We start from the raw sequence: 23,689 nt of genomic DNA, 5'->3' as shown, positions 1-23,689 counted from the left end.
TCAGCCCTAGATAACTCCAGTCTCAGGTGATTTGACTGTAATTTCAGTAGAGACTCTGGACCAGAAATGTTCGGCCAAGACACTCCTGAATTTCTGACCACGAAAACTATGAGAATAGATGACTTTTTAAAGTCACTACATTCTGATTACACAGCATAACTAATACAATATTTCATAAGCCTCCACCCAATACATAGTTCTCCATATTCTGCTTTTGTCTTTTTCTTTACCTCTTCTCATGAAACAAACCAATAGCAAGCTAACCTTCTTGCAAATCCTCCAATGTCCAGCTCAATGGTTATCAAAAGATAACCATCTTTATGAAGGTTATCTTAACTACAGAACTTTTTTTCTTTGGTAGCTCATAGCTGGTACCTCAGAAATAATCACTTACTGTCCTGTATTATTTTTTCACACATATTTGTAAAGATAAAGATGAGGTAGATTTCATGTTTCCCATAGCACCTTGAATAATTCAACATGTGTAGCTTAGTGAAATGACTAAGTTATTAATAAGCCACCATCAAGTAGAATCAAAATCTGGGACAACAGTATTTTCTTCTTAGTCTGACTTTCAAAATTACTGTTTTGTCTAAGGACTGGAATAAGCAACTTTCAAACACATTGTTTTAACAAGGCTGATTAAAAAACAGCTTTAGAGGTACACGGGGTAATATGTTTTAGAAATTTAAATCAGGGAAAACTAAATAAATGTGTAGGGTCATAGCATGTGCCAAAGGTGAAGAGGTGAAGACTACATCCCAGTGTTACAAATGAAATTCTGTCCTTAATAGTATCCTGTACCCTTTGTGACAAGAATCCAATAATCTGTGTTCTTCTTAGAATACTATTTTCCATCATTGGAGATGTTGATTTAATGGTTCCTAGAAGATAAAAAGCTATGGCCAGAAGTGGAAACATGGTTCACTGTTGGTAAATGGCTTCAGAAGAAACTTTTGGAGCAGACTGCTAATACACTGCAAATTAAACTTCAAAATCATTGCTTGGTATGAGAGGCACTCAGATTAATGACCCAGTATGTTTATCAGTCATGGTTCTCCAGAAAAACAGAACCAATAAGATACACATATCTGTAAGATATCTATATATTCTTATATACCAACACTTATATGTTTTGTATGTGTTTTGAAGATATATATATATACACACACGGGGGAGAAAGAGACAGAGACAGAGACAGAGAGAGAGAGAGAGAGAGAGAGAGAGAGAGAGAAAGAGAATTAGTTTTAAGAAAGGCTCCAGGATTGTAAGAACTGGCAAGTCTGAAGTTGGTAGGGCAGGCCAGCAAACTGGATCAGGTAAGAGGTGATGATGCACTCTTCAGTTCAAAATCTACAAGAAGGCAGGCCAGCAGAATGGAAACTTAGGCAGGATTAATTTGTTATGATCTTGAGGCTGAATTACTTCGTTTGGAAACCTTGGCTTTTGCTCTTAAGGCCTTTAGCTGATTGAATGAGGTCCAACAACATTATGGATGAGAATCTGCTTTACTTAAAATCAACTGATTGTAAATGTTAATCGCACCTACAAAATATATTCACAGCAACATCTAGGCTACTGTTTGACCAGACACATGGGCGCCATAGCCTCACCAAGTTGACACATAATATTAACCATCACAATACCATATCTGATAAAGTGGGCTTTTTTGGGTATTATTTTATTTTTAAATTTCCTATATCACTGTATGTCCCCCGCACGGAGTACTCCAAATGTTCCAAGCACCTCATGGAACACAAAATCAGAGGAGACACATTAAGTGTTAATCACCAATAACCATAAGTAATAGTAATAAAGTCTTTTCTAATGAAGTATAGAAACATCTTAGAAACTTAATTTTCTGTAGGTGTTCCTTTATTTTATCAAAAATAGTAATTTTGTATAATTTTAAATCAGGAAATCTAAGGGGACATGTTACCCAATCACAACAGTTAATAAAATGCCTCCCATTACAGACCCAGCTTTTTAAATATTCAATAACATTCACAGAATTGGCAAGTTAGTCTCCAAAAAATTCTAACAGAAACTGCAACTCAAAAAGCGTGTCTATATCAGATACGGTAGTAACTTCCTCAAAGAAGTTACATGCAAATACCCTGGAGTCTCATGGTTTACAAGGTGACAGACAGACATATGAGAAAATAATCTTGAAGAAGATAGTCTCATCCTACCCAAACTTCCCAAATATGATTCAGTGAGAGTCAGAGTTGCAAGTGTGCTGGGTGGGCTGAGTGGACCAAAGTGCTGACTTAACAGCAATTGTTGGGATTTTATAAAGTACTGGAGATGTTTGAAACTCTCATAGAAATGAAAAATCTCAACCAATTAATAAACAGAATCATTTCCCAAGTCACATTTTACATATAAAACCTAGCTTCTGACGATAAAGGTTGCATGCAGGCCCTTATTTATTTGGCCTTTTACTCAATAAAATGCGGCAGCACTGGCTGGCTGGAGGAGTAACGGGGCACGTGCATGTGGCAACAGAGTTTTTCCAGGGAGCTTTTTCTATTTAGTTAGAGAGGATCATGACTTGCATTTCAACATGATTTAGTGAGATCTTTGTTGCAGAAAATGAGTGACATATAGAGGTGGGACTGGGAAGCACAGTTAATGGCAGAATTGGGTTTTTGATGCAGATAAAGACTCTAAGGAAGGGTTGGAAATATCAATTTATATGTCCTTATCAGTTCACAATCTTAGTATCCAACTTGTCTATTTAAGGTCTTGAAACCAAATTGTTTGAAAAGTTTTATTTGGTAGCAGAAAAGATCTACAATGGGACCTTTACAAAAGATGATGAGCAAGAGGGGAAAAATAAATTTATACATATGATTTTGTTGTCAAAATTTGGGATGATCATCAGTAATCAAGAACTTACATAAAACCACATCTTTTTAAGTAAAGGAAGTAGAAGCTATGTTAATACCTTGACCAATCAGTTTGCTGAAACTCTGTTAACAGAGATTATACTGAACCGGAATAAAATTAAGTCTATAGAAGACAAACGAAATTATTTTTAACTGTAGTAATGCATAAACTATTTAGACAGATTAAAAACAACTTTCTCAAGCTGACAACTGATTTCTATCATATCAAGTCCATGACATCTACAATATTCATTTATACCATGGCCTCTCATAGTCCAGTTTTTAAAATTGTATATATATAAATGTGCACGTAACATCAGATGTTATTGACAGTAGCTGTTACCATAGAATGCATGTATCTCTCTCACTGTGTGTATCCACTTAATTTGTTCATATGTCCAATCCCTGTCACGGACCTGATTGCTTATCTGACAGTGGAGGAGAAGACCTACCAGAATGACCCGAAGACAGAAATAGGAAGGATCAGCTCACCTCAGCATTATTAGAGGGCCAAAGGCTCTGTAGTGAAAGTAGTAATACCAACACTTTCAACGGGCCAAAAAAGAGGCACTAGGAGTGTTTGTGAACACCCAAGAATTATGATCAGTATCTACAGCATAGTGTGTAGGCATAAAGTAGTTAATATTTTAACAAAATATAAAAATACTGTTTTCTCTAAAGGGGGAAGCAGACAACTTCCCATAAGTAGAAAAAGAAAAACACTGGTGTTCAATTTCCGGTTTAAATGCATTTATGAAGGAAGACTATAATCCCCATTAATTAAATATAAAAGAGTCCAGCAGAAATTATGATCTTAATGTACAAGTAAAGTAGTACTTCTATATCAAATTAAATTTAGTCTATGATTAAATACAATGCTATATATACACACACATACAGACACACTCATAGTACCTTTATGGAATTCTCTAAAATGCTCACAGTAACTTACATAGTATTGATAATGATAAAGATGTATAAACTGAAGTGTAGATTTAAAAAATCTTTTACATCTTACTAAATGATATCTTCCATGGGTTAAACAGCTTTTTCAAGTTTGAATTTTAATTTTTGAAAGCAGAACTGTGCTTTGGTATTCAAACCTTCATAAAATCTTACAATTTTTCAGAATAAGGAATTAAGGTAAAGAACTCTAATGTGGAAGAAAGATTTCCAATCTCCAACATCCTAACTGTCACATGGTTAACCAGTGGTTTTTAGCCCATTTCTGGCCAAAGTCTAGCTTCTTGGAGGTGAGTTAAAAGGGTTTGATTCAAATTTAGTTTTTATATGTGCATATTTTAAAACTTAATAAAAATGCACATTCTGATGTGTTACATACCCTACTTTACCACACTGGAGACTACTTATGTATTAACTTCCACTACCAGGATAATTTATCTTTGTATAGACCTTGAATAACTTTAGCTATGTCTAATTAAAGAATTTCCTGAGATGTATGTTTAAAATCTATTATTTTTGCTTACATTTGTGAGAATCAAAATTTTCTTGATAGTATACAAATAAAACAGAGCATAGCTATAAATTGGCTGCTGGTTTCATCAACTATGTATAACTCCACATTTGTGTTATTCAGAAATAACTCAGAATCTTATTATGCTTAGTAATGAGCCAAAATGAGTACGCATAAACGTGAACCCAAAATACATCTATATTGATAAAATTGAGTTTTCAGGCTTTATGTATTGGGGTTATACATAAAATTTCATCTAAAAAGATTCTAGTGCTAAAAATGTTGGAAAATACTGCTCTGTAAGAAACTTTTAATTTAATTCTCTAATACAATGTTCAATGTGATTTAGTTTTCTAAAGCAAACTGCCTAATACACCACCATTCTTAAATTATTCAGAATGAAAAATTTTCTGAAAATCAGAGTGCTACAGATCTTTAAATATGGTGACTTGTAAAAAGTTAATGATAAGTTAGACTAAAAACATTCACTAAGTGCTTTAGACCCTTCTGATAGGCAGCTGTAAAGATTTTTGTTTTTGAATTAATCATGTATTTGTGTTTTAAATCTTAAATATATTCATCCTCCAAGTAACAGAATTTAGTATCTTTACACATTAGCTGTATTGTGTGTTTTGATAGTTTAGGCACATTTCAGTGATTTTAGATTTTATTTTGTGGTTTCATTATAAAACAGCTTGCACACCAAACTCAATCAATCTTTTTTATTTAAAAATCCACCTAAAAATTCACTTCTGGGTTTTAGTTTTTGTTTAAAAAGAAGCAAATATTTAAAAGCATCAAATGTTACTAGTCTACAATTCATCTTGTTATGAACATTTTTAGTTTGAGGATTGGGAAAATAAACCTATTACATTGATTAGGCACAGTACTATGGCCAATGGGCCAGAAATCAGGGCACATCTGTGTACTCAGGCAACAGTTAGAGGTCTGAATGGAGGGAGTCGTGCCTCAACTGTAGGCACTCCTTTCTCTATGCCCCCTCCAAAAACTGTTATAAGTCTCAAATCAGTACATGAGATTGTATGTAACTTGGTTAAAAAACAACTATACGTGCTTTCTAAATTATGTTGCAAAGCCAAGACAGATGAATATAATTGTAGCCTCACTACAACTTGTGGTCTTAATATCTATGTCACAGGACCATGTTATAGGTGAGACAGAATTACACCATCCCGCTGATGGTTTCAGAAATCTGGTTGGAAGCAGTCCATGACTGTAACATTTCACATTGTAGTAAGGCTCCAATATTTCTTGAATTGGGGCAGCGAATATAAATCACAGTACAAAATCCGTAATTCTTTTAGTGGAAAAGCAACAGGTGCTACATATGAGAATCACTTATATAACATCTATTTTTTTTAATAATGCAGATATAAAATATTAATTGCATAGGGATTTAAATATAAGGCCAAGAAGAATATTAAGTAAAAAAATCATAGAAAGGGCACTATGGTGTCAAAAGACAGAATTTCATAGAGTAATAAATCTGAATTACTATCTAATTAAAAATCACAGTATGTTGCTGTAACTAACAGTGAATGTCAACTGCTTTATTCATTCCAAACTGAAAACCAATATTAGGACTAACAAGAACACAACCAAAGCTCATTGTCTAAACCTGATCAGTGTATTAGCACATCACTGCCTGGTACGTACCTGATTGGTTACATAATCTACCTTTTGCAAATAACACTTAATACATGTTAACAAGTGTAAGAGCACATCATCACTGCATGCCATCAATGATTTGCAGGCTTACTTGGTAGTGTAATTATTCAGTCTTTCAAAGGTGCAAGATCCCACCCGGCAGAATCTTCACTCAGTGAACCAAAAACACTGTAATTAACAAAATATAACAAAGTTCCACCATTAAAAACTAAATGTACATGAACCAGAGAACTAGGTCCTGACACCAGTACATACATTATCCTCATCATTTTGGAAGGCAACAAATGATGAGTCCAAGTATAAGCTAATGGTTATCACCTGAAGCTTCAGGTAAAAAGCTAACTTGTGAATCTACCTCTCATTTTAATGTTGTTAGACTGTAGTTTAAACAGCAATTTCCAAATCTAAAAGTAGCTTAGTTGACTTAGTATTGTTATATAAAGTAGTGTGACAACAAACAAGAACTCCCAAAGGAATTATGGTAAGGTACATTGGGAATACCCAGAACAATGTTTTAGATGAAAAAGTGCATAAATACAGTAATACTACGAGTGTGTTAACTATGGAGCAAATGTTTCTCTGGGAGCTAAACAATACTATTTTCCCACATTATTTACATGTTATGAATTGTTCAGATACCACAAAGCACCACTTAAGTCTAAATTGCTTGATTATGTCAGAAAGGTCCTTTGACTCCAACTCTACTCATTTGAGGATCTACCTAGAGTAGAAGTGTCAAGTCATTCTTCAAAAGGGATTTATCTTTACAATTCAGTTTTCTTTTGTTCAGAAATGGCAAGGCAATATTTTCATTTCACACTCTTCGTTGGCGTTTCTGATTCTGTGGACTGTCTCCCATCTGTCCAGGCTTCCCGGGTACTCTTTAGAGCCAAGGTCTTCTGTTGGTCAACAACAACATAATCCACTCTCTCATCTGCCACACTGCTGCCTGAGCCACTGCTCTTTTGCTAAAACACAAAGAAAAAGCAAAAAGTCCAAAATATAAAGGAGTGTTTCTGAGTACAACTCAGTCTTAAAACACAAAACACATGCATTGTGAATACTCTCTATTTATTTATTTTTTTTTGAGAAGGAGTTTTGCTCTTGTTGCCCAGGCTGGAGTGCAGTGGCACGATCTCAGCTCACTGCAACCTCTGCCTCCTGGGTTCAAGCAATTCTCCTGTCTCAGCCTCCTGAGTAGCTGGGATTATAGGCATGTGCCACCTTGCCCAGCTAATTTTGTATTTTTAGTAGAGACGGGGTTTCACCATATTGGTCAGGCTGTTCTCGAACTCCTGACCTCAAGATCTGCCTGCCTTAGCCTCCCAAAGTGCTGGGACTACAGGTGTGAGCCACCATGCCCGACCATGAATACTCTTAAAATTCTTCTGGGTCATACACAAAAAATAACATCAACTACCTCAACTTAAAAATGTCTCTCTCCTAACTATATACTATTTTTGCCTTAAATTTAAAATTATTATATTTAAGAATTCAAAGCTGGGCCCAGTGGCTCACGCCTGTAATCCCAGCACTTTGGGAAGCCAAGATGGGTGGATCACAAGGTCAAGAGTTCAAGACCAGCCTGACCAAGATGCTGAAATCCCATCTCTACTAAAAATACAAAAATTAGCCTGGCATGGTGGCATGTGCCTGTAATCCCAGCTACTTGGGAGGCTGAGGCAGGAGAATCTCTGAACCCGGGCGGCAGAGGTTGCAGTGAGCCAAGATCGTGCCACTGCACTGCAGCCTGGGCAACAGAGCAAGAGTCCGACTCAAAAAAAAAAAAAAAAAAAAAAAGAATTCAAACTAATGCTTCCATGACAGATGAAATTCATATAAAATAGGGACAGCAGATGCCTGTTTCACCTTAACATAGACAGCTTGATTCTCCTGTCAACTTAAGCTTGACTTTCTCTCAAGCTCTGAGAACATGAATCAATGTTTACTTTGAGAGCTAACAAGAAATGTTTTTGGAAAAGTTATACTTCAAGAATGACAAACTACATAAGCTGATGCCTTCTTATTCGTAAAATTCAACAAGATATAGATACTTAAATAAAATTATCAATGCACTGCTGCGCTCACTAGAAAGTGAAATGTCTAAGGTATAAGAGAAGTAGAGGGAGTGGTGAGCTTCTAAAAGGTAAATGTGGTGTTGGCTTTAGGATGAATGTCAATCTCAAAAGTGCAATCAGGGGGCCCTGCATTGGAGGTGATGCTGAAACTGAGACTATCCCATCAAGCTAGGGACCCCTGAAGGGAACTGATGTGGTCCTAGGGTGGTAGCACCTCCTGGTTCCTAGCAGAAGCAAATACAAATCGTTTACGGAAGAAATTTAGGTCCTCAGAAGATATGCTCAACAAAATGAGTTTGCAATAAAAATATATAAAACACACAAAGAAACAAACTGTAGAGAGTGTGAGATAGGAGAAACAATAGACACAGATTCAGACCTCCAAGGACTTCAGATATTGAAAAAGGAGCTATTAAATTGGCCAGACATATTTGATAAAGACTCAAACAGAATTTCATTTTAGAAAGGAAAAAGCAATATTTGAATAGTGACTGAGACTTTCCCAGAAATGATAAAAAATATGAATCCAAAAAGAAGGCAGCACTTCTAAGCAAGATAAATAAAAAGGAATCTATGTCTAGACATATTGTAGTGAACCTGTAGAATACCAAAGATATAGAAATGACCTTAAAATCATCCAGTCAGAAAAGACATTACCTATAAGGGAATTTCAATTAGACTGACAGCTATTTTTCCATAAGAACAGAAGCAAGACAATAGTGGGATAGTATCTTCCACGGGCTGAGAGAAAATTATTGTTGATCAAGAACTGTAAACTCAAGAAAACTATGTTTCCAAGAGTAAAGGCAAAATAAAGACATTTAAGTTATTCAAAAACAAAAAAATTACTACCAACAGACCTCTACTAAAGGCACTTCTAAGGGGTATATTTCAGGTGGAGGGAAAATTATTGCAGAAGAAAAGTCTGAGAAATAGGAAGGAATGATAAAGAAGCTGGTAAACATGTAGGAAAATGTAAATAAACATTGTTATATAATAAGAGCAGTAATAATACTGTCTAATTTGTGGGTTTAACAAAAAGACAACATTAAAATTTTGGACAAAGATAGCACAGAATTTGAACATTTTAAGGAGAGTAAAGACACTAGACTGGTTAACTTTAGAATTCATTAAATAATGGCCGGATGCAGTGCTCCTGCCTGTAATCCCAGCACTTTGGAGGGCTGAGGTGGGTGGATCACTTGAGGTCAGGAGTTCAAGACCATCCTGGCCAACATGGTGAAACTGTGTCTCTACTAAAAATACAAAAATTAGCCACGAGTGGTGGCGCGCATCTGTAATCCCAGCTATTTGGGAGGCTGAGGCAGGAGAATCATTTGGACCTGGGAAGCAGAGGTTGCAGTGAGCCAAGATCCCACTACTGCACTCTAGCCTGGGCAACAGAGCAAGACTCTGTCTCAAAAAAAAAAAAAAAAAAAAAAGAATTTCTTAAATAACTATTTCAGTGGTAACCACTAAAAGAGTAGAAAGTATAAAATTTCTAACCATCAGAAAGGAAAAAAATAATCCGTCTCCAGAACTATGTTATTTGTGGTTTATGATAGCATCAAGTCAGACCAGACTAAATTTATATTAAACATAACTTAATAAAATTATCCCAAAGGAAATAATTCTTCAGGTTTGAAGTGTGAACTAACTGTGTACAAAGAATAGGCATGTCACATGTCACTCACCTTACGTGGTGGTGTGGATTTCCCAGAATCTAAGTCGAGATCTAGGTATTCCACCTGTTTGTCTCCTTTGGGCTTGATCATAGGGCTGCTTCCTCCATCAAGACTGTTACTGCCAAAGAGATTCTGAAAGTATTAGACAACAAAATCAACGGTCAGACATTCACCAGACATACCACTCATACTGTTGGACATCTATGGAAGCCTAAATATTTGCTTTCAAGAGGACATAGCTTAAAAAGTTAAACAACCTTTTAGGATAGAAAGAAAATAAGTAATATTTAAAAAATTGATTAAAGCCTAGCTTAGAGCAAGCTAAACGTAGTTTCAAAAGTTAAACTTGGTTCACACTAAGATTGAGACATCAAGAGATAGTTAGCTGTGATAGCCCAACTTGAACATTATTAAAATTATATCTGTACTCAATTATGCGTTTACAGGATCTTTATATTCCTTGCTTTCAAATTAAATTAAAAAAAAACTTTCTACGTTTTATTTAAAGGCTTTCACACTAAAATTTGTTTGACTCCATTGGCTAAGTCTATTTTGTTTCAATCATCTGGATTTTTTACCACTTAATTTCCTTAGCCTGATCTTTTCCTTCCTGAAAGGCATACATTCTAAAGAACGTATTTAAGAGATAAGGAAAATTACTACCTAAGGAAGGCCTGAGATAAAAGAAATGATAAAGAAGTCACTAAACATGCAGAAAAACGTAAATAAGCATAGTTTATATAATAAGAGCAATAATACTACTAACTTGCGGGTTTAAAAAGAATTAAAATTTTGGACAAAAATAGTGCTAAGATTTTAAAGAGAGCAGAGTGAAGACAACTCTGGAATTTGTAAATAACCATTTCAGATGATTTGTACAGTAGGACTACTCTCTAAAAAAAGGGAAAGAAGGTGGGAAGATAGATGACAGCAATAAACAACAGAAACAAAAAACTTGAGGCAGAAGAATGAAAAATAGGCACTTGAAGATCAATGCTAAATAGAAAGGAAAAGCTGGCATGAACCTAAGTCCCTATATATTCCCTCCACTCTAATTACAACAGGGTTCTATTATACATGTGCTCAAACAAGTGACTTGTTTCCATGCCTTACTCCTTTTAACCCCATCTAGAAATGTTCTTGGCTTCTCATACGCAAGACTGTGTATTTCTCATTAGGGATTTTCATCCTTGTGCACTGTTGATATTAATGTTCATATATTATCTCATACTTTTGAAGAAAACCATAATGATTTAACAAAGTTAAAAATTTATACATGTTATGATGAATAAAACAATTTGAAAACTGCATACATCTGGTGGTTCTGTTGATTCTTTTTATATTGCTACTTCATTTCTTTTTGCTTAGGTTAAACAGAAAAAACTGTGCCTTAGGGAAAGGATACTTCTAGGAAAATATTGAGACTATTCCCTCATTTCGTAGCAGGGCTGCTAATAGATGGTATGGAACCTTTTTGCAAATTATTAAATGGTGCTTCTCGCACTGGGGTGAGACAGCTCTGTGCTGTGGGCGACTGCAGCTTGGTGAGCAGCACATAGCCTGAATTTCATATAATCAGGTATGCAGTACGTTTATTCAGTAAACAACCTGCACAACTAAATGTAATGTTCCCATTTGAAGAAACAGATTTTTTAAACCAAATTTATCAATTACTGCAAATAAAACATTAAAAAAATATATAAAATGGCTAGGCGCGGTGGCTCGGGCCTGTAATCCCGGCACTTTGGGAGGCTGAGGCGGGCGGACCACCTGAGGTCAGGAGTTCGAGACCAGCCTGGCCAACATGGTGAAACCCCGTCTCTACTAAAAACTACAACAATTAGCCAGGTGTGGTGGTGAGCACCTGTAATCCCAGCTACTTGGGAGGCTGAGGCAGGGTAATCGCTTGAACCCCGAGGCGAAGGCTGCAGTGAGCCAAGATCGCACCACTGCACTCCAGCCTGGGCAACAGAGGGAAACTCTGTCTGAAAAAATTAAAAAATCAAAAAATCAAAAATAACATGTAGAGCACAAAAAATGTAAGCAAGTTTTGGTCCTCAATATAAATAGCAATCCCTCTCTTCTTTCTAATTTATGGAGAAACTGAAATCATCATGAAATTTTTTATCTGAATGACTCTATATATCATTGTCACATAAAATCAGCCATGAGTGTGTGAAAAATTCTATATTCAAATGTGATCAGTGAAAGACCCATACCCTCCATTTCTCTGATTAGAAATATCTAGAACTGTTTGCAGTATTACAAGGCTATAAAAGAAATGCATAAATTCGTAAGACCTGCATGCATAATACCAATACGTTGCTCCTAAACAGAATTTCTCAGGGTGGTTAACCTATTTATGTCTGTTAACCTATTTTAACCTATTTTATGTCTGTTATTACTAGAACTGAATGTTTTTCCATCTTAAGTATGGTTGACATTTGTGTGTCTACAAGGAAGTCTATTTGCTCTTGATTTAATCTCCACTGGAACAGCCTGTCTGTATTCTAGCCTTTCACCCAGTATTTTCCCAAAACAGTTTAGAGAAACTCTAAGATTCTATAAGGTATTATAAGTGTTCTTTGAATTAAATAACAAACCAGTAGTGCGAGATTTTTTTTTTTTTTTTTTTTGAGATGGAGTCTTGCTTTGTTGCCCAGGCTGGAGGGCAGTGGCTTGATCTCGGCTCACTGCAATCTCTGCCTCCTGGGCTCAAGTAATTCTCCTGCCTCAGCCTCCCGAGTAACTGGGATTACAGGCGCCTGCCACCACGCCTGGCTAATTTTTGTATTTTTAATAGAGACGGGGTTTATCCATGTTGGCCAGGCTGGTCTTGCACTACTGACCTCACGTGATCCGCCCACCTCGGCCTCCTTAAAGTTCTGGGATTACACGTGTGAGCCACCATGCCCGGCCTAGATTTTTAAAAAATTCTTTAAAACTTATGTAAAATCATTTAACATATTTTTGTTGTTATTATCACATAACAATATGTATGCCTTTAGTTATGGTTTACCATCATTTGAATTCCAGGTGTCACATTCAGAATTCACTTGATAATGCGTGATTTTTTATCCAAAATTAAAGAAGTTTGTTAAATATTGCTATAATTCTCACATTCTTTTCTAAGGGAGAGTTGAATGGACTATGATGAGTCCTTCTATTTGGCAGCATGAGGAGATGGAATCGGCACTGTTGACTTTTCTATTGTACTTGGTAGATAGGTATGTCCTCCTGGGTCATTTTTGCTTTTTTCTAATACATAGGACCTAAGTACTTCAGAAATTCATCACAGGCCAGGTGCAGTGGCTCACGCCTGTAATCCCAGCACTTTGGGAAGCCAAGGCAGGCAGATCATTTGAGGTCAGGAGTTTGAGACCATCCTGGGCAACATGATGAAACCCTGTCTTTACCAAAAACACAAAAATTAGTCACGTGTGGTGGCGCAAACCTGTAATCCCAGCTACTCGGGAGGCTGAGTCAGGAGAATCATTTGAAACCCAGGAGGTGGAGGCTGAAGTGAGTTGAGATCGCACTACTGCATTCCAGCCTAGGTGACAGAACGAGAATCTGTCTCCAAAAAAAAAAAAAAAAAGAACAGAAATTCACCACATTGTGTTTATTTAGACACCTCTACTGGTGGCAAGTAAAAGTACCTTTCTGGCTTACTGTCATTAGGTGTAAAAAAAAAAAAAAAAAAAAAATTGTATTTTGATTTCCTTTGATTTCTGATTGTAATGCTCTTCTTTTTCATCTTTTCCCTTCATGTAACACTTACCCATGACAAATCACATTTTTAAACTTTCCTATTATATGGGACTTTCCAAAATTTTTATGGCTATTTACTATTTTGGGCAAAAAGACACACTCTTTAGTACCTCAGAAAATACTCTAATTACTTTACGATAAGAAAACAGTTCACTCAACTAGCCAAAGTTGAAAATAGGTGACAATATCTACTCTGACCGAGAATTTAGGATTTAGAGTTTTACTAAAGTCAACCTACTATACTGAGGAAAACTAATGAACTTAAATAATAATAATAGAACTCCACTCAAATTGAAAAATAGTGAATACAAAAGCAAAAGTCTATAAAAATTGCTCTGCCTTGAAAAATCAGTGAAAACATTATTGATATATTGATTATATTATTTTTGAATACTTTATAAATTTGATATTAAAAAAATTTTTATAGACGAGGTCTCACTATGTTGCCCAGGCTAGGTGTGAACTCCTAGGCTCAAGAGATCCTCCTGCTTCAGCCTCCTGAGTAGCTGGGACTACAGGCACATGCCACTGTGCCTGGCTAAATTTGGTAATATTTTAAAGTTAATTAATTTAAGCACAAAATCAAGTTTTTCATATCACTTAATTATGTTTCCTGACAATATATAGCTTTAAGAAAGCTGGTTCTGCCTAAAGTCTATTAAGGATGAAAAACCAATTCATTGATAGAATTGAGCTTTATATTTTATACCTCTAAATAGGGCTGTTTTAAATAATATAGGGCCACTAAAGTGTTACTCATTCTAAATTCTGACATCAGGTATTTGCTTATCCTGGTAGATATGGTCTGACTGTCCCTCAATACCTACTCTCCCCTCTCCCATATGCATGGGATTTTTGCCCACTGTTCCTCGGATCTAAGGCTATGTTTTCTAGCTCCTTTGTGTCTAAGTGTGGCCACACAGGCTAAGTTCTGGTTAATGGTTTCTATAAAGCAGTTTCGAGGAACTGTCCTTATGAGGCAGTTGGGCTGTACCCTTCTTTTTCTCCCTTTCCTCCACCTGGAGTTGGAATGTGATTCTGCTGGCTGGAGCATCATCTTGTCCAATGAGCATATGTGCCACACCCAAGGAAAGCAGACTGGAGAGCTGGAAAAGGTCTGAATCCCTGAAGACTCTATGGAACAGAGCTGCCACAACAGCCTTGGATTGACTCTCTCTAGACTTTTCCATGAGAAAGAAAGAAACTTCTCTCTTGAGTCACAGATATTTATTTTCTTTTACTCAGAGGGGAACTTAATCCTAACGGATATACTTATCTACTAAAATACAAATAACAAAGCAAACATTAAATCTGACTTAAGGAAAAGCTAAAGCAAAATATTTTTAAAAATTAAAACTGGTTTGTATTCTTAAAACATTTGAAGTATTTTCTGACAACTAGTTGATTTCTGAGGAACAAAATGCTCACTACCATTAGAAAATTCTCATGCTTTATGGTAGTATAGCCAACCTCAAACATGTTACGTTTATAAGAGGTCTTCTTTAATCTTTACACCTATCTAAGGGTATATTACTTATTTATAAGACCATTTCACCATTAGAGTGCTGTGACATGGCCTTAGAGAATTGCATTATAAAATGCTGCCAGTATATTTTCTTGAAGAGTATCAAAAATCAAGTATCTCTTAAATGACATATAACTGAAAACTTAATTCTTTTCTAATTAGAGACGGGGTGACATGTTGCGCAGGCTAGCCTCAAACTGCCGGACTCAAGGACTCAAGTGATCCTCCTACCTCAGCCTCCCAAATAGCTGAACTACAGGGTTGTGCTGCTGTGCCAGGCAACTTTTTTCTTTTTAACTCATTTACAGTTTACTTTCACCTTTTATTGGTTTTAGAGTTTATGACATTATTTTTAATAAGCTTTTTAGAAGTTGTCTTTTACTGCTTTTTCTTAAGTATATAAAGATACGAGGATAAAATTTATAGACAGAACAGTTCTAGCTTGAATGACTGAAAAGGGCTGCTCAGAAAGGGAAAAGTTAGAACTTTACATACTGGGTCTTCACTGGACAGGTTTGGGTTCATGGGAACATAATTCTCTTCACTGTCGTGTGAGTCACTGCTTGAAGTTGTGCTATGCACTGAATCTGGTCGGGGGGACATGGGAAACCTAGAAGAGCTAATTGCAGAAATTATCATCACAAACATAAGCCTTGACAAAAATATCTAAAATTATTCCCCAAATAAAAATGAGAGACAGTCTGCATTCTTTCAGAAACATTCCCTTATGTTTACAATCATTCATTGTACACATTTATAATGACATAATTTTTGTGCACAGACACATAACTAATATTTATAATTGTATCATAAAAGTGTATTTTGGACAGCAAAATATTTTGTGTAAAACAAAAAAAACCACTGCCAGTGACTTGGTGATAAGTAGAAAGTTACAGATATAAAATGGAAGATTTAAGAATTTCTATTTTTTTAAAAACTATATATATACACACACACACATATAAAATATGAACATATGTTCAACATAGGTTTGTAACTTCATAAATTCCTCTCATTTCCCTATATACATTTAAATAAGTCTCGGTTAAATAATCTCCACAAGAGACTACCATATTTTCAAGATTAGTAGTCCTCAGAAATTTTTGGTTTCATAAACCTTTTACACTCTTAAAAATTATTGAGAATCCCAAGAAATTTTTGCTTACAAGAGTTGCATCTATTAATTTTGCCATATTAGAAATGAAAATAGACATATTTTTAAAACACAAGTAATACACGAATACACATTTCTATTGGGTGTCACAATGATATCATTACTTATCATGTAGCCTCTGGAAAACTCCACTGTACACTCAGAAGGAGAATAAATACAGCAAATAACATCTTAATATATTAATGAAAATGGCTTTGACTTCACAGAACCCCCAAAAAGGGGGCTCTTCAGATCATCCATTGAGAACCACTATTCTAGATATTTTCCATGATAATGAACAATTCTAGATAGTCACATTATTCATACAAACTACATATTTTAGACAAAGGACTTACTCTCGAGCAAAACTCCTAGTGATGGGAGATCTAACTGGGGCTTGTAATTCTTCCCATTCTGGCAAAGGTTTTATTTCTAAAGGTGCTGGCTTGACTGAAAAGAAAAAGAGAAAAAGAGATTTTTAGTATACAGAATTTTGGAAAACAAACAAGATTCTCTCTGTGTAACTCTATTTATATTTGATAGCCAGAGTAAACCTAAGACCACCTAGTTTCACATGTGAAATGAGGTTCATGAATGTTACATGATTTGCCCAAGGTTACGTAGCTAAGTAATTCGTGGTAAAAGCTAAATCAGATGTTTCATGATTGTTACCTCAAAGCCTAAACCTCTATTACAACATGTTGCCTAAGTACATATTTTATGAATATAAACTAAATGAGATAAAGAAAGAGTAATGTTACCCAGTTCCTCTATGGTTGCTTTATATGTTTCATTATTTCACAAATTATTTCACCAATTTCATACTCAATAAGGAAATTTAATCATCTATGTAAAATCATTCCTATTCTTCAATATTGAAGTATATAACTATATATATAAAATGATGCATAGAAACTATTAAAAACAAAACTTTGTTAAAACCCCAAACTGAAAAAATGTTCGAATCTTTTAAAATAATTCATGCCCAGCAGGAAACAAACAAAACGAAAAAATATTTGTATCTTTAGATCCAAACTCTGCTCTGAAAAAAGGCCATAATTATTTTACTTCAAATTGTTAGTGTAATTTAAGCAACAAATCTCTTGCTAAATTATATACAATTAAGTAAATGCTAATAATAATTTTCATTTATAAGTGATCTTTATTTACCTCATATTGCAGTAGACAGTTAAACCAATATATACCACAGAGTTCTTAGCCATTTTCTTAAAGTCAAGACTGAGATTTTTTCAGAAATTTATGGAGTGAGCAAAAGAACTAAAACAATACTATTTAATACTAGATATTTTAGGAGACTACCTAAACATGTTAGGTAAACATTTCAGTTGTTTCATTCTGCTACTCTTAACAAAAAATTTCATCTTTCCAGATTTATGTATAGTCTTTGTCCATGTATGTTATGGCATAGTTACCATTACACTATAAAATGAATGGTCATTTTAAAGGACCATACACATTGAGGCTCATAAGTATTTTGTCAACTCACATATAATGAAGACCAAATTAACTTATTAAATTTGAGCTGAAACCATTTTGCTTGTCTATATTCTTAAAATAGACACATACAGAATATTCCGCTGACTGAAAGTATTTCTTTAACTGTTAATGTTTTACTTTTTGACACCCAAAGGCTAATAGCAGTTTAGCTGTCAGTTTTTAAATAATGGCACAATTAATCCATGGAAATGATTCTTTATTCTGTCTCAGAATAGAATACATATACATAAAGACAGAAGACAACAGCAAATCACAAACAGTTCACAAACTGAAAGGATAAAATGTTGTCTACAAAGTTAAAAGAATAATGCAAAAGGACAAGTCTGAATATGACATATTATCAAATATTTAACATGCTGTTGTTAATGGCAGAGTAAGTAGACTCATTGTGTATTATGGGAAGCATTCACTTTAGAAATAACGTGCGGGAAAGTTTTATTTACAACAGCAGTAGTATTTAAAGTTCTTCTTTATTTTTAGAAAAAAAAAAAAACAAAACAAAAAAAACATTACAAAATAAATTCCCAATGCCCCATACAGCATGCGGTGCTAAAGTACATACCCTTTCTTCTTGTAGCAAAGTCACCTATGGTTTGTGAATCAGTTCGCTCTAAACCATGGGGTTTGAGTCTTAAAATTTTAGGACTTTGACCTAATTGGTAAAAAGAAGACTCTCTTAATATAATGTTATTTATTAATTGGAAAATGGATTCTGTAAAAAAAAAAAAAAAAAGCAACAGAGCCCTGTGCAAAAACGTTACATCTAAAAGCATGAACAGAAGTTTGTTGTGGAGAATATTTCAGTCTTGTTACATAAAATTCATGCTCATGCTCAGCACAATGGAAAAGAGGAATTTACATGCAACAATGTAAGCAGCAAGGAGGTATAAAAAGATGGTAGGATTTTAGTGCGATAACCAGCCTGGTTAGTTGTTATCTTCATTTGGCGGAACAGAGGGAAAATATGTGCCATGTTAGTTTTTCTTCTAACATGTCTTAGAAAACTGGATCAAATAAAAAATTTGTAGAATACCCTAGTCAGATCTCAATTACATCTTTCTTTTCTTTGAAATCTGATGTCTCATATGAAAACCCGAAGGCCTACGTCCTTGTAATATTACTTTTCTAATTTGGTAGAGATGTTTTTAAAACCTTAATCTATTCCTGCACCTCCTGACCAAGACTCTTCTAGAGAAGCAAGTGGCCACTACTATATTTACTAATCTAAAACCAAAACAAGACCAAGATTTCTTTCCTCTGGATACTCACTGGTTGCCCAATGGCTTCATCTTGCAAGAATTACATGTTTAGATTCTGGTTCTACTGATTGCCTAGCTTCAGTTTAATTAAGTATATTTCTGAAAGCATAAATTCAGTTACCATCATCTTCCTTTCACTTAATGTCTGCCACATAAAAGCACTGCTGAAAAGCCTATGAAAGGGCATCTTTCCCATTAGAAGCCTGGATGCCAGAGCTGCAATATCATTTGAACCAGTGATTTAAGCTACTCCATTAATAGTGGCACTAAATTTTCTTTTTTCTTGGAATTTACAAAGTTGAGTTGACATCTATTAGGTGGCAGAATCAGAATTTGCTGGTTAAGTGCTGATATCTAGCACCTTACCTATCGAAATCTAAAAGTTTCTTAAAATATAATTCTGCAGAAGTTATAAAAAATAAAATTTCCTAACCAATTTTCTAAGTTAGACAATACATTGAGTTTATTCAGAAATGAGGCAGCCTGAGTTTAAAAGGTAAATACTAAAAATTTGGGCAAGATTCACTCCCTACCCCTAAAATTTCCTAATCCAGGGCCCATACCCGCAGGACCCTTTTCCATAGCAAAGGAAGATGACAACTTTTTTTTTTTTTTTTTGAGACGGAGTCTCGCTCAGTCGCCCAGGCTAGAGTGCAATGGCACAATCTTGGCTCACTGCAAGCTCTGCCTCCCAGGTTCATGCCACTCTCCTGCCTCAGCCTCCCGAGTAGCTGGGACTACAGGTGCCCGCCACCACGCCCGGCTAATTTTTTGTATTTTTAGTAGAGACGAGGTTTCACTGTGTTAGCCAGGATGGTCTCGATCTCCTGACCTCGTGATCCACCAGCCTCGGCCTCCCAAAGTGCTGGGATTACAGGTGTGAGCCACCGTGCCTGGCTATGATGACAACTTTTTAAACTCCCCCAAATAGTGTGCTACCCTTCAAAAAAATAAGAGGCAGAAGGTAAGTCTTAGTATTAAAATAATATGATTATTTTGGAGAGAAAGGCCCTTACAAATCTAGTTTCTTCATTTTATGAATGAGATTCATCCAAAGAAAGAAGGGGTTAAATGATTTGTTCAGGTTACACTTTAACCGGAGGCAGAGTTAAGACTTCCTCTAGCCTGCCACTTGCTGGTGTGGCACTCCTGTTCTATACCACATTGTCTTACCTTTCCAGACCTTTAGGGATATAGAGAATCTTAGGAAATTTAGCTGGATACTATGTTGGAGCTGCTTGGAGTTCAAAACAAGAACTCCAGCTGTGGCTGGAGATCTTGCAGCACTCTGTGCTACACAGTCACAAACTAAGGAAACCAAGTAGAGAAAGGAAGAAATGTGCTCATTCCTACACTTATGTCTATAGTTGATACTATAGTTGAATTTACAGATGTGGCTTAGGGGGACATCTACGTGAATGCCACAGAGAGCTGACACACCAGTGGTATCAGGTTTAATTATAAAACGCTCTTAGAACTTCTTTTGGTTTGCTGCTCTTGACCTAGTGTGTGAGATGCACTCCTCCTTGTCTGAAAGATCCGTTTTCATTAGCTCTCCAGCTCCCTCCTGATTTTTTTCACCATAGTTATCTCCCAGTGGTTACTCTTTGCATTTCTCAGCTTTGCGACCCCAGTATCTTATCTAAGTTTGTGGTTAAATAATCAAGGTCACACGACGGCTAAATCTTACCGAGTTATGGTTTCTCACTTTTTCTCTAGTTCTACCTTCCAACTGCCTCACAGGTCATCTCCAATTATCCTTCTGAAGCTGAAACTGATTGTTTCTCCTCTAAACCAATGCCATTTTCCACCTCCAAAGCCCTTAGTAATGACACCATATCCTGGATCCTTAGGTACAAATTCTCAGAGTTATGTAGTCCATCCCCTTTGAGCATCTGCATTTGGTCTCAAAATGCTAATGATTTCCCAATATGACAACAAAAAGAGCTTTTAAAATGGGAAGGACTGAAATGGAAGGAGCAGGGAGTCAAGGTCAATGAGAAAGTTACCCAAGCCTGTGTGAATGCTGGTGTGATGACTATAATCCAGAATGATCACGGCCTATGAAAAATTATATGGAGGGTCTTTTAAAACCTATTCCTAGAGGAAAAGAAATAAGGCAAGAACAAATCTGTTGGGGAAGAAAAACTAATCATAATAGATTTAAAAAAAAAAAAGAGAGAGAAACTCAACTCCTATCTTGCTTTAGTCTTCTCTAGCTAGGAGAATGATTTTCAAACTGAAAAGGACAGAAGAAAGACAGCAGCCATTAAAGGCCCATTATGTTCATGTCCTTCGCCCACTTTTTGATGGGGTTGTTTGTTTTTTTCCTTGTAAATTTGTTTGAGTTCATTGTATTCTGGATATTAGCCCTTTGTCAGATGAGTAGGTTGCGAAAATTTTCTCCCATTTTGTAGGTTGCCTGTTCACTCTGATGGTAGTTTATTTTGCTGTGCAAAAGCTCTTTAGTTTAATTAGATCCCATTTGTCAATTTTGGCTTTTGTTGCCATTGCTTTTGGTGTTTTAGACATGAAGTCCTTGCCCATGCCTATGTCCTGAATGGTAATGCCTAGGTTTTCTTCTAGGGTTTTTATGGTTTTAGGTCTAACGTTTAAGTCTTTAATCCATCTTGAATTGATTTTTGTATAAGGTGTAAGTAAGGGATCCAGTTTCAGCTTTCTACATATGGCTAGCCAGTTTTCCCAGCACCATTTATTAAATAGGGAATCCTTTCCCCATTTTGTCCAGACACTTCTCAAAGAAGACATTTATGCAGCCAAGAAACACATGAAAAAATGCTCACCATCACTGGCCATCAGAGAAATGCAAATCAAAACCACAATGAGATACCATCTCACACCAGTTAGAATGGCAATCATTAAAAAGTCAGGAAACACAGGTGCTGGAGAGGATGTGGAGAAACAGGAACACTTTTACACTGTTGGTGGGACTGTAAACTAGTTCAACCCTTGTGGAAGTCAGTGTGGAGATTCCTCAGGGATCTAGAACTAGAAATTCCATTCGACCCAGCCATCCCATTACTGGGTATATATCCAAAGGACTATAAATCATGCTGCTATAAAGACACATGCACATGTATGTTTACTGCGGCATTATTCACAATAGTAAAGACTTGGAACCAACCCAAATGTCCAACAATGATAGACTGGATTAAGAAAATGTGGCACATATACACCATGGGATACTATGAAGCCATAAAAAATGATGAGTTCATGTTCTTTGTAGGGACATGGATGAAATTGGAAATCATCATTCTCAGTAAACTATCGCAAGAACAAAAAACCAAACACTGAATATTCTCACTCATAGGTGGGAATTGAACAATGAGAACACATGGACACAGGAAGGGGAACATCACACTCTGGGGACTGTTGTGGGGTGGGGGGAGTGGGGAGGGATAGCAGTGGGAGATATACCTAATGCTAGATGACGAGTTAGTGGGTGCAGCGCACCAGCATGGCACATGTATACATATGTAACTAACCTGCACGTTGCGCACATGTACCCTAAAACCTAAAGTATAATAATAATAAATAAATAAATAAATAAATAAAAGGCCCATTATGTGAGAAAGGTGTGTGAAAGTTGACTATACAAATTGGGTCATTCTTGTTGTAGCCAACTAAATTAGGGTTGAGGGCCAGGGGAAAAAGCACTCACGGCACAGAGCAACTGATCCAAGAATTAACATTTCCACAAACCCTGCTGCTGAAACAACCTGCTGCAACCCTAAGACCAGTTTTACCTCACAGCTGCTGAAATGACTTTCCATGACTCTAAAACTGGTTTTACCTACCACCATCATTCACCAATCAGATCTTGCCAGCTCCCAAGAAATTCTCTAGTGCCAGTGAGCTTTCTTTCAAAACAATACTTAAGATTTCTCTTTCTAATAAAACTCCCAACCTCCTCTTTGTTCTTCAGACATAACAAAGACCACTTGGTCTGTGTATCTCAAATTGCAATTCTTGCTTCCCAAATAAAATGTTAAGGATTCATCTGTATATTTTTATTCCGAGTTCAACAAGTACAACATAGTAGCCAGCTACTTTCAAGTTCTATTCAATGAATTACATTTCAAGATAGCAATGATTTTACAGACAAGAGCACAGAATACATATGACTTATTTGGGGAAGTCATGGAGAATATGCAAATGCCATAAGAATACGGATGTGTTTACATCACATTCTTCTCTTGAATTGTGCTCTGCTCTGGCTAGACCATTCTGTTCTCTATTTCTCATGTACATCTTTAAAATTTCAGCCCTTTTCTACATTCTTTCACTATCAATATCCATCACTGCTATATCAATCAGTGACTTTAATTTCTACACAAAGCTCAAGTTAGAATACATTCTCTAAGACTGCCCAGAGAAATGCCATTACACTTAATGATGAACATTTATTGAGGAGTTCTTAGGTACTAGACACTCTAAAACCTCCCAACAACCATGTAAGGAAGGTACAATTTAAAAGAGATTTTAATAATTTTATTACCAAGCTGGCTGGGGGCTTATAGAACTTAAGTAACTTGCCCAGAGTCACACAGATGATGACTGGTAGAGCTAGAATTTAAATCCTGTGAATCTAGAGAGAGGGTTCATGTTCTTAGTCCCATATCCTT

At 35.9% G+C, this 23,689-nt stretch overlaps 1 protein-coding gene across 3 annotated transcripts in view; it reads right to left on the bottom strand.

Moving 5' to 3' along the window:
- Positions 1–2,759: 2,759 nt before the first annotated feature.
- GAB1 (GRB2 associated binding protein 1) overlaps positions 2,760–23,689 on the bottom strand; it is a 131,724-nt gene continuing 110,794 nt past the window's right edge. For 2 of the 3 annotated variants that reach the window (XM_054485112.2, XM_063664146.1), the window contains 5 exons: positions 18,347–18,436; positions 16,623–16,716; positions 15,609–15,732; positions 9,827–9,949; positions 2,760–7,022 (listed from right to left, as the gene is read on the bottom strand). In XM_054485112.2, coding sequence (XP_054341087.1) covers positions 6,864–7,022; positions 9,827–9,949; positions 15,609–15,732; positions 16,623–16,716; positions 18,347–18,436 — 590 coding nt within the window. In that variant the 3' untranslated portion in view covers positions 2,760–6,863. The remainder of the gene's footprint in view (positions 7,023–9,826; positions 9,950–15,608; positions 15,733–16,622; positions 16,717–18,346; positions 18,437–23,689) is intronic. The other variant, XM_054485114.2, reaches the window with a different exon arrangement.

The sequence above is a fragment of the Pongo pygmaeus genome, chromosome 3 (assembly GCF_028885625.2).
Source record: "Pongo pygmaeus isolate AG05252 chromosome 3, NHGRI_mPonPyg2-v2.0_pri, whole genome shotgun sequence".
In the NCBI taxonomy this organism is placed as follows: domain Eukaryota; kingdom Metazoa; phylum Chordata; class Mammalia; order Primates; family Hominidae; genus Pongo; species Pongo pygmaeus.
Note: the sequence above shows the minus strand (reverse complement) of the source record. Positions and strands in the feature narration are given on the sequence as shown.